This window comes from Typha latifolia, chromosome 4 (assembly GCF_019914945.1).
Source record: "Typha latifolia isolate L0001 chromosome 4, TyphaL0001v2, whole genome shotgun sequence".
Lineage (NCBI taxonomy): Eukaryota > Viridiplantae > Streptophyta > Magnoliopsida > Poales > Typhaceae > Typha > Typha latifolia.
The window spans coordinates 8,507,931-8,525,363 of NC_133089.1; the positions used below are offsets into that span (position 1 = coordinate 8,507,931).

At 40.5% G+C, this 17,433-nt stretch overlaps 1 protein-coding gene across 1 annotated transcript in view; it reads right to left on the reverse strand.

Annotated features, from left to right (window-relative positions):
* The window catches only part of LOC140786490 (xanthine dehydrogenase-like), a 52,904-nt gene that overhangs the window by 13,287 nt on the left and 22,184 nt on the right, over positions 1–17,433 (reverse strand). The window contains exons 7-8 of the mRNA XM_073134967.1: positions 5,365–5,604; positions 76–360 (exon numbers count right to left, since the gene is read on the reverse strand). Of these exons, the coding sequence (XP_072991068.1) occupies positions 76–360; positions 5,365–5,604 (525 nt within the window). The remainder of the gene's footprint in view (positions 1–75; positions 361–5,364; positions 5,605–17,433) is intronic.

Sequence of the window (17,433 nt, forward strand, 5' to 3'; positions counted from 1 at the left end):
GTTGCCCAATCAGTTCATCACCAACATGATAATCATGAAACTCAACAAGAATCATCCACAATAAAGAAAATTTACCCTTATCTCCTCAGGAATTTTGTGAAGATCCACAGCTATGCGTTGGATCCAATTCTCTGCAATAAGCATGCCCTGAGGGCCCCCAAATCCTCTGAAAGCAGTATTACTTGGAAAATTGGTATAGCATACTTGCCCCCGAACCTTGATATGTGGTATATCATAGACATTCTCAGAATGAAACATGGCACGCTCAAGGACTGAAAGAGACAGGTCCAATGAATTCCCAGCATTATTGTACAGTTCGAGATCCAATGCCAAAATCTTCCCATCATTTGTGTATCCCACCTGGAGTAATTATTTTATGGTAGAATGGAGAAATTTTAGACAAATGATAAAGGAAAGAATAGATGTTATAACAAGGTAAAGAAGAACACATATACATATATGATTCTCTAGTTTTTAAATTCTCACTAACATGAATTGGTGCAAAGTATCTTCCTTCTGCAGAACCTTACTCTGACAATTTTTTGCATTGCAACCATATTAAAAGCATGCTATTAGTAATATGAAATTATTAGCATAAAACCCAAGCATCATCAACATTTCAGGCTCCAGACTTTATGTGTAATATTTCTGTTTGTGAGAACTGAGGTAAAACAATGACACGTAGGAGGTAGATAAAATCATTAATATCTATATATTCCCTTAATTAAAAACAAAAGCAATTTTTAAATAGAAGATAACAATGAGTTCTATGAAATCCTTGTTATATACAAGACAATCCCAGTATCCCACAATATTCAAGTGTGAAAGATTAGTATTCGAACAAATCACACTTTGACAAAAACTCCAAAATATTCCAGTGTTTCAGATTCTTTTTTTGTCCTTAAAACAATTGAACAGGTTTTCTTACACATTTTTTTGTCTTTAGCATTATAATGTTAATTATGGATGGTTTGCCTGCTAATCAGCTGCCAAAAAACTTGATTGTAGGAGTTTCCAAGAGTGATTGATGCAGACATCAGTGATATATTACATAGGCGCATGTATTAGTGCAATTTCTCCTTTAAGAGATTAATCTTAAGTCAATTATTTTTATTATACATTTGCTATTTATGGTGTTTAGAGTTACTTTTGCTTTTTCGCAATTGTTTAGGGTGTTATTTTTTTATTATCATTTGTAAAGTCTATATATAGAGGTCAACTTTGTACTCAATTGGGGTAATGAAGAAATGAAATTTTTTGAGATCTCTAATGTGAGTTTTGGGTGTGAAACCCTAGTTGAGAATGGAGGTATGAAACCACATTCTTTTCCTCTTTCTTACATCATCATCGTTCCTAGAATCTTAACGATCCAATTGTTTCATATCATTTTAATATCAGAGAAATAGTTTTTTAGGATCAAATTTTCTCAAAACTATATATTCTGTCTCCGTCGTCTATTAATTTACTCGTGCTACCCATCTTCCTCAACCTTTATCACTAGTTCCACCGTGTATAGACAACCCACCATATAGGTTCTATATGTTGTTCTACACTTATCCTTTGTTCGACACTTGCATCACGAATGCCAGATCATCATCATACGAGGAGATCGTCGTTGTGGAGGAACGAGAAGAATCAATCATCATTCCAAAATTGCAAAGCAAGATACGATCAAACGTGGAGTGTTCATGCATCATCCAATAGTCCATCATTACCTAAATCAACCTGATGCACGAATAGTCCTTCATTACCTAAATCAACTTTCTTCTCTGCCATAGGTGAGCAAACAAAAACAAAATTGCATTTCAAAGAATTTCAAAATTTTAAATTTTCAAATTTCGAGAATTTTCAAATTTCAAATGTTCCAAATTTTGTGTATTTTGAATTTTCGAATTTCAAACTTTTGAATTTTGAATTTCTGAATTTCCAATTTTAATTGCATATCATTTCATTAAGATTTCAACAAAACTTTTTTTCCCTAACCCTCTCAACAAATCCTAACTATCCAAAATCTACCCAAGCCTACCCAAAGTTTGAATTTAAATTTTCCCTCCAAAATATCAAATTTTCTTTCTTTTCTTCCTTACCATATCTATCAAAATTTTGAATTTTAACTTACCCCAAAATACCAAAATTCTCCCACCTTCTCCAACCTATTAAACTCAAACCCACCTGAACCCAAACCAACCTAAACCCAAACCAATTCTGCTTACCAACTCAACCCTAATCCTGAATCTTATGATATTGGGCTTGATCAAAGTGACTTGGATCGTCAGGAAACTCTGAGACTTAAGCAATCTAAATGCTAGAGGGGACACACTCGACAGAGTCGAGCTCTCTCACACTCAGGGAGTATGATGTGGACATCAGTGACATATAACACAGGCGCATGTATCAGTGCAGTTCCTCCTTCAAGAAATTAGTCTTAAGTCAATTATTTTTATTATACATTTGCTATTTATGGTGTTTAGAGTTATATTTACTTTTTCGCAATTGTTTAGGATGTTATTTGCTTATTATCATTTATAAGGCCCACATATAAGCTAACTTTTTACTCAATCAAGGTTAATGAAGAAATAAATTTTTTTTGAGATCTCTAATATGAATTGAGTGTGAAACCATAGTTGAGAATGGAGGTGTGAAACCCCATCATTCTTAGAATCCTAATGATCCAATTGTTTCATATCAATGAGTCAGTCCAAAACCATTACGAAAAAGGGGTCTCTGGAATTAGCATTCGAATGCCCTTAACAGACATTCAAATACAAATTCCTGAGAGAAAAAGGCTATCTTAACCGTTCAAATGCCTCTAAGGCCGTTTGAATGCTTGAGACCGAATTCAACCTGGACTTGTATCTTTATGTGTTTTTCTTGCTTTAGGTCTCTTTCAATTGCTTTAGGACATGGGCTAACCTAAAAATATATGTCTAGATAGCCCCATTGATTATACATAATTTATTTTGGTTGAAAACCTATCTCTTAAGTCTCTATCTTTCCTCCAACAATCTAGAGCTTTATTCTCCCTCAATTCTCTCATCTAACTTTTAGATCTTCTTCATCTAGTTGTTCCCCTTGTCCTTGAGGCCAACCTACTTCTCTCCCTTCGTCCCTTGACCTTCACAACAACCCATTGTATACATACACACTCTATTATTCCACCTTTTGCAATCTGCCATCTTAACCATGTAACTTTTATCTCTAATTTTCATCTATCAAATCACATCCTTTCCACAAACCACCCCCAGTGTCAATAATTCACTAACATGATAAAATATAAATTCGTGCCAATTGTGTCGACTAGCATGACAATCCATAATGGTCGATAATGATATATGTATTGACCGGTACTTCTAACCATGTTTTAGGAAGTCCCAAACCATCGCAAAAGCTAATATCACCAACCAAATCTTTGATTTGATATGCATCTATAAACTTGTAACAACAAAATAAGTGATCTGAGGATTCAAAGATAATATATATATAACATTCTTGATATAAATGATCGTCAATAAAAATGCACTATTCACTATCTTCCATTCTTCAGAAGTATGTCTACTAATGTGTGTTTTATCTAAAGATGAGGCCAATGTACCAAGTAATGTAAGTTCTGCTTGATGAATACTATTAGAGTATGAATAAAGGTAAAGTAATGGAGAGGTAAGACAGAGCTAAAAGCATTGCAAGGAAGGGAAGGAGTGGGAAAGATAGGAGAGAACAATGATGAGACTAAAATGAGGTCATAAAAGAGAAGAGGGAAAGAAGAATAGGAGAAGATGAAGGGTTTGTATTGCTCAAATTCGAGCCTCCAACTTATGTAAATGTGGTTAGACCCAATACCCTATGTCTCAACAATAACCATGTCGCTTGCCATCTCTCTCCTTGACTACAGTAACCATGCCCTCTGTGTATTTATATATGATCCCTTGTTCCTTCTCCTGCCTCTGTTTCCTCTCGCGATGGCAAAGTCCTTTGACCAATGAAAGACTATGTCAGGAGGCATTGTGTGACCCAAAATGTCTTGTGCAAATGGGAAGCTAGCACACCAATTTGCATGCCAATGTACTTAAAAATATATCTATGCACATGCACGTCTAACTGCATACATTGGTATATGTGTGTGCTCATCTGTATACTTTTTACTGAGTAGTCAGTTGCTAGAGTTTGACAAGTTGTCCAAATCAAAATCCTAAAAAGAAGGCATCCAAAATGCTTAAAATTGCCGTCCAACAGCATAGACATCAAAGTGCATTCAACTAAGTAAGACTCTTATGATTGCAATGAGCTGTTCATGCACAAAATAAGACTCCAATATTTACTTAACGATTTTTTTGATTATTTTTATAAATAACCTATTTTATTAAAGATATAACAATAGTCAAATAGAAATATTATTCAACACATAGTATGATTGAATATAATTATTAAAACTAATATTAATAATTAAACACTCCATAATACGATTTAATACGCCATAATATGATTGAAATATGAAACTTAAAAAAAAGCTCTACATGACATCATGTTTGTCACATAATAAAAAAAAAGATCTAATAGAATATTTTAAATTTATCACTCTAATGAATCTGTTTCAGATCAATAAAATCTGTTTTGAATCTCACACGACTCGTGTTGGTCCGACAAAGGGCATGCTGACCGGCACGACCATCATTGCTTAGGCATTTGATATCATATCATGTCATTGTTATGGACTATTTATTTACTACTTCTGTCCTTGAATCTAAATTCTGTAGAAAAGAAGCTTTTGGCTAGCCATAATTATGAAATAAATTTGACAATCTTTGCCAATTGCTTGCATGACAAAATTCAAGCCTACTTCATCACGGTCTTCAGCATCAATGCCTCTTAAGAGGTCCATCTTTTCTGTCTTCTCTTATTTGATTTCCTAAAATTAGCAAAAATGTGCTTTCCTTCAACGGTTTTTAAGTAAGATCTTTAAAGCAAAAGTGCGAGCAAGAGTTTTTCAATCAAGGAAAGTCTATAGCCATCCTCTATACAATACAAAGCCCTTTTGACCAATATAAAATCTGCTCGATTGACAAAGAAAAGAAAATGAAAATGCATTTTAGTGTTTGGATGTGGATAAATAGTCAAAATGACTTAAATCTCTTTGCAGAAAAAAAAAATCCTATCTTTTTATCTTAGATCTCCCACTATCGGTTCAGATGTTATACCAAATCTTTAGATTCAAAAGTGTGAATGCTGGCATTGCTGTGACAAACATGTTAATCAGCAGAAGTGGCTTTTGTCATAACTGCAATCATTCTCCAATAGCTCATAGAGATGTAGTTATACAAAACTGAAATGTGTCCTTAACAATTCAAAGCAAGATAATGCGCTCCATACCTTGTATTTCCCAAGGAAGCTGTGTCTTTGTCCAGTTATCATCATATCAACATCCCTGTCTAAAACAATTTTCACTGGTCTCCTCAAATGATATGATGCTACAGATGCGGCAGCAGCAACGAAGCAAGATCTTGTTTCTTTTCCACCAAAGCCACCACCAATGCGTTTCGTCTTGCAAACAACTTTAGACAATGGAAGGTCAAGAACAAGAGCAACAAATATTTGGTGCGCATATGGGGCCTGTACCAATAAGAAGGCAAATGTTACTTTAAGAAAAAGGAACAAAGCAGGGACATGAGCAAATTTTGGAATTTTCATAAAAATATAAAGAGGGGTGAAACAAGAAAATGTAGATCAACAAATACACCTCACAAAATTCAAATGTATTCTAGTGGGTAGACACAACGTAAGTTCACAAATCCATATTAATTGGTTGTTTACATGTCAAACATTGAAATTTTGATGGCATGTCCAGTGGCATTCCTCGCAGCATATGCAAGGTGGCACCAATATTGTAGTGCAACAAAGACATTGGAAAATTATCTCTCGCCCCATTCTCTCTCTCTCTCTCTCTCTCTCTCTCAACCCTAACCCCCTCCTCCCATGGCCGACCTAGTGTTGCTGTCCTCTAGTCCCCAACACTGCCCCTCAATCCATGTTCAACTCAACAACCTCATCGAGCAGATCACCATGACTGATAAGATGATCATGGACATGTTGAGGGACATTAGGGCATCAATGGAGGCTGGAGAACAAGCAGCAGAGCTCTCCGGTAGCTCAATGCCTATCACAGCCACTCCGACCTCGACGTTCATGCCACCACCGGCTCCACCGCTCCAGCCTCGGGAGCCAATCATAACGCCTCCACCAGGATAGAGACCAACTGGACCAGTCCTGCATGGATTGGTCGTGGTCGAGGCACAGCGAAGAGGTCGCCCTAACGGGGAACCTCCCATTGCTTTGAACCGTGGCATGACCTAGACAATCCCCCACTATTGATAGAAGATGAACATCAACTTAAAGACTACCAACCAATCTCCCCTCCTCTCCAATCCGGCGGTGGACATGACCCGTATCATGACAACGGAGTCCAAGTGGAGCAGTTATATCTCTACTAAAATATTCCAAAAGAATAGAAGGTGCTGCTGGCTAGCTTCCACTTGGAGGGAAGGCAAGCTCGAGTAATGGGATGATTCCTGCACCGAGCTCATGAGGCTTATCGATACATCAACCTACGAAGAATTCGACGCCCTCCTCTCGAAGAGCATTCAAAAGACAACCATTAGGGCGTTCTTTGAGGAGTTCAATAGGGTGAGCAGTCAATATCAAGCCCGGTGGACCAACCAGCAACTCTGGAGCACCATCATCTCTAAATTGCAAGCTTAGATCCAAACAAACGTGCACGCCCTCTGAGGATGTGATGCTGATGGAGACGAATGACCTTCTCTAAGATTAAGGACTACAGCAGCCGCAGCAATGGCTCCATGGGCACCATTGAGGCCCTCTGGTGACGTGAAGCTACCACCACGACCTCCTGACCGAGCCTTGACACCAGCACAAATAGAAGAACGAAGGGCTAAGTGGTTGTGTTTCATTGCGACAAAAAGTTCACTTTGAGGCATCATTGCACAAAACCGACCGAATCTGATGCTCATCAATGGCTTGGACAAAGGGGAGAGCGCTCACGCTGCTGAGTGCAGAGGTCGAGGAAGATGTTAGGGTAGCTAAGGATGAGATGGTGATCGAGATCTCGCTCCATACATTCTCGGGAACCACAACACCCAAGACCTTGCACATGAGTGGCATTGTGAAGCGAACGGTGGCAGAAATCTTGATAAACACCGGTTCGATTAACAATTTTATTAATGGAGGTTGCCACTAAAAATTGGACTCAAGTCGGAACCCACGGAGGGTTTTGACGTGACTATCGGGGACAACAACACCTTGAGGGCTAGTACCGTGTGTGGGTGCATCGAGTTGAGGATCCAAGGTCAAGTCTTCACCATTGACTTGTATCCATTGTACTTGCATGGTGCCGACATTGTCTTGAAGATTAAATGGCTCAAAAGCTTGGGGCTTATGACTTTCGACTTCACAAATCTCTTGTTGTCCTTTAGAAGGAATGGCAAGCAAGTACGATTGGTGGGTTACCTACCACAACAGCAAGCTGGTGCCACATTTCAACCTTTGATTGCTCTTTCGTGTAGCACGGACCGAGTTTACTTGATGCAATTGTCGCCCACAAATCGAGAGCCTTCACGACCTGTGGATGTTAATAAGGACATGAAAAACTTGCTGCAGGAGTCCGCTGATATGTTTAAGGAGCTATGAGGGCTATCGCCTACCCACAGGTATGACCATCAGATCCGCATTGTCCCGGGGGCCAAACTGGTCAATGTTCAGCCCTATCACTACCCTCATGTACAAAAGGAGGAGATCAGCAAGATGGTGGCAAAAATGCTCGCCTCAAGCATTATCCAACTAAGTAGGAGTGCCTACTCATCGCCAGTTCTCTTGGTGTGCAAGAATGATGATAGTTGACGCTTTTGCGCCGACTATCGGGCATTGAAATCGATCACCGTTAAAGATTGATATCCAATACCGGTGATTGAGGAACTCTTGGATGAACTTACAAGGTCAGGCTATTTCAACAAGCTTGATTTGAGGGCGAGCTACCATCAAATACGCATGAACCCCGAAGATATGCATAAAACGGCGTTCCAAATGGCACTACGAGTTCCAAGTGATGCCATTCGGCCTCATTAATGCACTGGCAACCTTTCAAGGGCTAATGAATGATCTTTTTCATCCTTTCTTGCATCGGTACGTGCTCAGCTTCTTCAACGATATCCTAGTGTACAGCAAAGCATGGGAGGATAACTTGCAACATGTATGGGAAGTGCACGACATTTTGCAGCATCATCAACTCAAGGTCAAAATGAGCAAATGCTTGTGGGATGAGACAAGGGTGGAATACTTAGGCACATCATTTCATCAGTGAAAGTGGAAGTCGACCAGGGGAAGATCAAGAACATGGAGTGGTCGAATTCTACCAATCGGAGGGAGTTACGAGGATTCCTTGGACTCACTAGGTATTACTAATGGTTTGTAGCCAACTACGGCAAGACGCTGTCCCTTGACCTCCCTACTCTACAAGGAAAGGTTCATCTGAACTGAGAAGGCCATGGCAGCCTTTGAAGAGCTAAAAACTGCCATGATTTACCCAATTTCAACAAAACCTTGGTTGTGGAGTGCGATGCGTCCGGGACCGTCATTGGTGCAATGCTGATGCAAGAAGGCCCGTGGCATATTTGAGTAAGGCTTTATCAGAACTATCACAACAGCCATCTAACTACGAGCAGATGTTCACAATCTCGCACACAGTCACCAAAATGGAGACCTTACTTGGTTGGTCGGCGATTGATCATCCACACAGATTAGAGGAGCTTACCATACTTCATAAAGCAGTAGGTGCACAAGCTAGCGCAACAAAAATGGGTCACCAAATTCCTCAGATACGACTACGAGCTGTTGTATAAGCAAGGAACCAAGAACCGTGCTACGGACGCCTTACCACGGCAAGCAAATATGGTGGAGCTGGCAGCATTCTCTTCACCAAATTTTTCTTTTTATACAGATTTGTAGAGGGCAAGCAAGGAGAATGCAAAAAGCCAACCAAGATCATGGAGGAAGTAGAGAACGATTGGTCCAACCACCCGGAGCATAAGGCCTGCAATTAGTTAATCCTTGTGCGCGGGCAGATCTTGGTGTCAACAAACGCCGAGCTACGGTGAGCATCGATCAAAAATTTTCATGACACCCCATAGCCAGCCTAAGAGTGTTGCGTACCTTCAAGCGGTTGTCCCAAAGCTGTACTTGGGCATCCATAAGAGCTGACATGAAAAAGTATGTCCAGGAATGCCATGTGTGCCAGCAAGCCAAGGCAAAAATGCTCAAGCCAAACAGTTTGATGCGGCCACTACCTATACTAGAGCAAATATAGGAGTATCAATGAACTTCGTGGAAGGCTTACCGGAGGTTAAGGGCTTGTCAGTTATTTTCGTGGTGGAGGATCTGTTCAGCAAATATGCGCATTTCACCGCACTAGGTCATCTGTGTTCAGCCAAGGTGGCAAAAAATATCGTCTAGAACGTGGCCTGACTGCAGGATGCTGCGGTCCGACGTATCAGACAGAGACTAGATCTTTGTGAGTGCATTCCTGTCCAAGTTTGTCCGGATTACAGGGGACGAGGCTAGACTCGAATTCAACTTACCACCCGAAAACCAATGATGAGACTGAAGTGGTGAACTAGGGACTCGAGAAATATTTGTGCTGCTTCGTTGTGGACCAACCCAAGAATTGGGTCAAGTTTCTTTCGTAGCTTAAGTGGTCTTACAACATGGCTCACCACTCCAGCACCGACATAAGCCCATTCAAGGTGGTATATTGTCACACACCACTTGTGCTTCACGTCTATGACTCGATTGTGACAGTGGATCGAATCGAGGTCGATCTAGAGATGGCAAACCACGACGACACATTAAGGAGACTCAAGGCCCACCTTGCTGCAGCCCAAGACCACATAAAGCAGACCTATGATGAAGGCGAAGGATAGAAGCAACGGATCAAGTGTATTGACTCCATTTCTTCTTGTCCATCAATTAGTCTCGAGCGCAAGTACAAAGTGGGCCAAATGGTGTTCATCAGAGCTCAATTGTATTAGCAGTCCACATTGAGGCCAATCCTAAACTAGAAGTTAGGCTACAAGTACTTTGGGCCCTTCTGAGTCGAGCAACGAGTTGGCATGGTTGACACAGGTTAGCCTTGCTCGCAGACACCCACATTCACCCAGCGTTCCATGGGTCCCTTCTCAAGGCCCGAATTGGACTTGATCAAGTAGTTGGCATGGATTGGACCTGATCAAGTAGTTGGTCCGGTCTTACCCGAGCCGAAAGAGGAGAGCAGTTCAGTTACACCAATCCGAGTCTTGGGTCGATAAAGGAAGCGCCATGGAGCCAAATTGGAGATCAAGATTCTAATTGAGTGGTTGAAACGACCTGTAGACGAGTCTACCTAGGAGCTCGAGTCGGACATACTAGATCGTTTCCCCAATTTCGCACCTTGAGGACAAGGCAGCGAAAGCATGGTGGAATGATAAGGTTTGAACTAGAATGACCGCTTCTTGTCGAAGGGATTCGATCCCTATTTATCTTCATCTTGGAGTTACTTTTTTATATTTGCATTTTAGTTAATTGATTATTGTTATTTGTTTGAGTCAAGTTGAGTTAGCCAAACTGGTTAGGGACCAATAGCCACCTATAAAGCATTGTGGAGTGCATCGGGTTTGATTATCAAATTGGATAATTATCTCTTACCCTACTATCTCTCTCTCTCTCAACCCTAACTCCCTCCCACGGCCAACCTAGCATCACCATCCTCTAGCCCCCATCATCTGGTCGTTTTGCCTAGTCCCTTTGGGCCGACCAACCTTCTCCCTCCTCTTCCTTTCATCAGTTACCTTATTATCACCATTACCACTCTATTTTCATCCATAAATCATCTCCCTTACCAGTTAATCGCAACCAAGGATGGCCATGCCGACCGACACGGGGCGTGCCGTTTAGCACTTGCCGTGCCGGCGACGTACCGGCATGTGACACGAGGGTGCCGCATGGAACCCCTCCTAATGCATCGTCGCTCACCATCAACCTCGTCGCCGATCGCCGCCCGCCGATCGCTTCGTGCCCTAGCCCCCAAGAGAGAGAGAGAGAGAGAGAGAGAGAGAGAGAGATCGGGAGGGTTAAAAACTTGAGTTGCGGATTCGGATCTGGATTAGTTGCAGGTTTGGATCCGGATCCGGATCAGTTGCGGGTTTGGATCCGGATCCGAACCCGCAACTTAAGTTTCTAACCCTCTCTCTCTCTCTCTCTTCTCTCTCAGGGGGTAGGGCACGAAGCAATCGGCGGGCGGCGATCGGCGAGCAGCGGGCAGCGATCGGCGAGCGATGGCGACAGCGACTACAATGGCAAAGGTGAGTATCCCTTACCTCTTTCTCTCATTCTATTATGGCACGTGCCGTGCCGGCCGGTGGTCGGCATGGTCCGTGCCTATGGCACGGCCATCGTTGATCGCAACTACCACCATCACCCCACGCATAGACGCACCACCATTCTCTTCCCAACCTTAGGTTCGGCCAAGCCGAGCTAGTTATCTGAACATGATCGTATCATAAAAACTATCCATACCTGTCCCCCAAGAGATTCAAATTCTGATTAAATCTACGTTAATTGAGTTTTGATACCGGTTCAGGCTGTTTCATACCTGAACCAACCCATTTTCACTACTTCAATCCCTCTCACACAATACCGGGAAAAGACATGCTTCCCATGCAACAATCTGGGCAGCATTAAAATCTTGGTATATTTTTTTTCCCAAAATTAATACATTATATTACACAAAAAGAGATCAAACCAGGACGGGAGACATTTCTTACCATAATGTGGTGGATCCTCTCATAATAAAGGAACAAAAAGATCTTAAAGTGAGTAGCTATAACATAATATGCATTCCTAATATTGATCTCGATTGAATGTGGAACAAGAAAGAGGTCCATCACCCTAGCATCAAAAGGAATTCATAAGACTGCCAGTCCTTTCCTAACTTGCTTTTACGTCCGTCATAACACTAGATTATGCATTGTTTCATTATATTAATCGATCCTAACTGAGGTCTTCCCCACTTTCTGCCCAAAAAAAGAAAATGAGAAGAAAGAAAAGGATGATTGTTGTACATGAGCAACCACTAATTTTGCATCATAACATAACTAACCAAACACTATTTTAACAAAATTTCTCTAGTATTCACAAAGCTCACATAAGAATAGCCAATTTGACTGCCATTACACTTATCCATATCAGTAGTTCAAATCTCTAGGATACCATTATTATCCCACATATTCTTAATAGCTTCTTGCCACTCACTCTCAAATCTGCTTCATGCCAATTCTTGTAACACAAGATCTGCTAATAATGTCAACATCCCAAGAATACATTAATCCTACATAAGAAGAGTACCTAGATGTTGATACCATCCATCCTTTAGACCTTATAATATGAAAAAAATTCTATTGAACTCTCAAAGATTGGTTCAAGCTTCCCCCATCTCTTCTAGTCATACACTATCTAAGCCTTTTCCCATCATAGGCTCATAGCTATGTCCTATATCCTAATCGTCCAATCAACCTTCCATATCAAACTCATGTTTAGTTAGGACTTAGGACATCTATCAACACCAAAATGATCTCCCAGATTGATGCTTATACTGATGAAATGCCTGAGTTGCTTTTCCATTCTCATCGAGATAATGGTTATCCAGTAATTCCAAATCATTTTCCTAAATGAAAAACTACAAAGTAACATAAAAATACAAAAAAAGAAAAAGAAAAGAAAGACATGCATATATGCATAGATCTTTTAAATCTAACCAAGGTTCTAAGTTTCGAAATAGAAAACAATGCGTATCGGTTATATCGATTGTATTGGCCTTCTGTTTCAGACAATTCGGAGCGGGGATCGACTAAATTGGCCATATCGGCCAATCCATTTCAGCGACACGGATCGGGATCGGCCGATACTTGAATCCGTGATTCTAACAAATAAATATGTAAGTAAAGCACTTCACTATTGGAAGGACCCCTTTTCTGTATCATGGTACTTATCCTCAAGAAGACTGTGACAGCATAGTTCTCACACCATCAAAATATAACAAAAGTTTCCTAAACAGGACATTCTCAATTTGCAGTCCCACCAATAGTAGAAAGTAGGAACCTTGGCATAGGACAGTCTAAGGTTGGGCCTAGACCATATGCAACTTATGAAAGCAATAAATAATAATGACATGCAACACAACAATGAGCAAGTGATATTTGAATACTGGCAGTGCAAGAACAGAAACTATTTGGAAGCAATTCATGATAATCACAAAGCTGAGAATAGAAAAATAATTTTGCAACTAAAAGTTATAAATATACAGAACATAAAATTTGATCAAGAACTCCAAGAGAACATATAGAAATTTTTTGCAAAGAAATCATCTGAGCTCACACAGTCACACTATCTCTCATGATAGAAACAGAGAGAAAAGAATATGATACGATTCGGACTTCACCGACGTCGTCTCGAGCATGGATTCACTTTAGGAGTGTTTTTATTTCATGTTTTAGTGTTTAATTTCCATTAAAATAAGTTTTCTGTAAGTCGCGTTCGAACGCGAGTGGAGTGAGTTCGAACGCGGGTGGAGTGAGTTCGAACGCGGTTTGTGAACGGAGTTGTGAACGTGGTGAAGAGAATGTACTGTGCGTTCGCACTGTGAACGCCTGCATTGCGTTCGCAAATACCGACAAGCGCGTTCGAACGCCTGCATCGCGTTGGCAAATCCAGAAGAGCGAACTCGGTACGTTCGAACGCGGTCGGGCGAGTTCGAACGCGGTCGACGAAAATTGTGTTTTTAGGGTTAATTTGAGTTGTTGGTTAGCCTATAAAAGGATGTGGTAGGCAACCAAATTGATTATTGATTATTGAGATTGAGTTTTGCCTTACCTCCTTCGTCTTCTTCGCTCCCGTTCTCTCAATCCCCGGCGATGCCGCTTCTAACCTCCCTCGTCCGGCTAATCACCCTAGTCCCTTAGGGATGGCCCTCTTCTCCCCCTTCGTCCAATCTATCCCACACTTGCCCTAATCCTTCCATCAACCACAACCCTTCCACCATCACTTTTCACCGGTGCCACCACATTAACGCCGGTCCTCCACCAACCATCATTACCTAGGATCTCGTGCCTCCATCCACGAATCCAAAACAGAGCATCCTGATGTTCGTCCACTAAACGGACGATATCTCGAGATCCACAACTCCGATTCCCCTGAAACTTGATTTGTTGGAAAGCTCTTTTCTAGGGCGACAACATATCAAAATTTCACATCGATCCAACGGCGGAATATTTCGGGATCTTATTTCAAAGTTCCGTGCCAGATCTAGTCCAGATCAAGAATTGGAAGAGATCGACCCTTCACCAAAAAGGCGTGATCGTATCAAGCTAGTATCAGAGCTCCATAGCCAGAGGCGTGATCGTATCAAGCTTGGTATCAGAGCTCCATAGCCAGAGGCGTGATCGTATCAGAATAGCCAAAAAAATAGTAATAATGGTTAATGGAATTGGTCTTAGTTGACTGCAGTTTAGGGATTTAGGTTTGTTCTCATAAATCAATTTCATATGAAAGAATACTTGATTGATGGCCACTCAGGCTGTTACTGTTAGACATGGCTTTAACGTGGACGTGGGTCTCACTTATTGTGACATTAGATTAAATATGATCTTTTAGAAACCCACATATACAGGAGTTTCATAGTCAATGGAATCTCATCCATTATACGAGATCCCCTACTAAGTAATCCTATCCCTTAAAGTCGCCCATGATGGCATGATCACATGTTCATTGAACAAGAGTTAAAATGAGTCAATTATGATGTCTAATCAGTCTCTTTGGTTAAGGAATTCATTAATGTATCCATGATGGGTTAAATACGATAAAGAAAAGGTTACTTATGATGGTAAAGGATAGATGGCTTCATATCCTATCAATGACATCACATCCAATGAGAAAAGTGAGAAAGGAAGCACAATAATCCCTAAAACTGTCACAGTTCTTATTAATTTGTTTTCTTTGACCCGGAATAAAGACACCAACTCATGGCTTTCTAAAATTGCACACATATTCTATTTTCACAATAAATCAGGTTCAGTGAATAAAGTCTTCTTTATGCATATGTGTATGCAAAATATATATCAATAATTTTGAAGGTCAAAATAATCCATGATTGTAAGCCAAGTGGGAGAATGTTAGACGTGGCAAGTCGATTCCATGAGACTACAACCCTTTTCTAACCTAGCTCATATTTTATTATCAAAGTGTGATCGGGGACAACCGACGATGTCGTGACACACAATCCTTAACTTCACTAAACATGAAAATTTAGCAGGCCACAGTGCTAGGCCAACAACAGAAAACAGTAAGGCCAATTGAGGGTTATTATTTACTTAACAGACTGGCCGCTGAAGGATACAAGCAGCAGGTTCACAAGCAGCAGGTTCACAAGTAACAGCTTATTTGAGACCTCAAATCAACGATCTACATATAGCCAAGTTAGTAAAGCTCATACATAGAAGTTGCTACAAGTGGCATGCCTTCACAGCCATTGATGGAAACAGCTGTTGGATGAGGAAGATGATTGCCATTGATTTCAAAAGGAGAACTTGTTTGACGGTCATTGATATTGAGCAATATTTATGATCAACTGCAGTTTTTGCAAATCCTGCATTCACAGTCGTAGAGACTATATTTGTGAAGCATTCAAATTTCTCTGAGTTTGGTCGTGCAACTGCTAGCCTTTATTTGTATCATGTTTCCAAGTTTCAGCCAATCCTGAGTGGAATCAGATGAAATGGATTGAAATCGCCTGGTATCGACCGGATCAGCTGATACCTAGTCCATTTCAGGTCAAGATTGGTCGTATTGGCCGAAATTGGGAGAGAGAAAGGGAGAAAGAAAGGGAGAAGAGTGAGAAAAAAACAAAGAGAGAGAAGAGAGAGAGATAAAGAGAACTTGTCATAGGGAGTGAGAGAAAAAGAGAAAATACATCATCGGAGCTCGTCGGAGGGAGTGAGAGAGAAAAAGAGAAAATATCTCATCGAAGCTCATCAGAGAAGCATTGCTCGAGAAGAATTGGAGAGGGAGAGACCGAGAGAGAAGGGAATCAGTGAGGGAAAGGGAAAATTAGTGGGAGAAAGAGAGAGAAGAGAGAGAATCAGAGAAGGAGAGATCAAGAGAAGGGAGTCGATAAGGGAGAAAGAGGAGAGAGAGAGTGTGTTATTGAGAAAGAGGGGAGTCGGTGAGGGAGTGGTAGTGGTAGTGGTAGTGGTAGTGAGAGAGAGAGGTAGTGAGAGAGTTAATAAGAGAGAGAATTAGTGGAAGGGAAGGAGAGTTAGTGGGAGAGAAAATTAATAAGAGAGAAAGAGGGTGGGAGAGTGGGAGAGAGTTTTGATATAAGAGAGTTAGTGAGGGAGAGAGTAAGAATTTTTTTTATTTGTATGAGAAAGAGAGTGTGGGTGGTAGAAAGAGAGAAAAAATAAGATAGAATACAGAAAAATTCTAAAATTTTTAAAAATAATTATAATAAGATATAAATATAAATTATTCATATATATTTTAAATTTTATTTTAAAATATAAATCGATACAGACGGCCGATACATATCGTTTTTGTTTTGGACGGTCGATCCCGATCCCAATTTCTGATAGTTAGGACCTTGGTTTGTATTTTCAATTTTTCATGTCTTTCCATTATCTTTTGTGAAGCAATTGTGATTCCAGAAATCTACAGTACCGATAACAAAAACTAGTAGTAAAGGGAGACAAGACTTTTATTTGGCTGGACCAGGAGAGTTATTCCAGGTTCAGGCCAGTTGATTGTGCAGGAAATTTGCAGAAAACAGCAAAAGAGAGGAGGTGAAGGAGAAAGAAAACAAGAGATCTAATGCAGGAAGGAGAAGAGAAGAACAAAGACATTAGGAAAGCAAGTCTTTCATTAATAAGCAATAAAGTAAAGGAAGTTACCAGAGGCTTCCTCAACAAGAGATCTCAAGCCAATATAAGGCTCAGATAATTAAGATCAATCAACAGAACTCTAGTCTTTTATCTTGGACCAAATTATACTTACGGTGATGGGAACGCGCTTCAGAATCCAAGAAACCTCACTCTCACACCTGCTGTCTTGTCAATCTTTATGATTGCTGCCCTTCCGTACATCCGTAGTCAAAAAGCCTAATCCAACTCCCATTTCAAGAAACTTACTCCCTCCACCAAAGACCAATGTAAAGACTCATTATAGCAGCGTCAAAATAGTATTCTGACTTATGACTATTGATAAACCAATTTAATGAATTCACTCGTAACAAATTCGTTATATTATTTCTAGTAGAATTTAGAATTGGAAGGCATTAAATACAAATGCAAT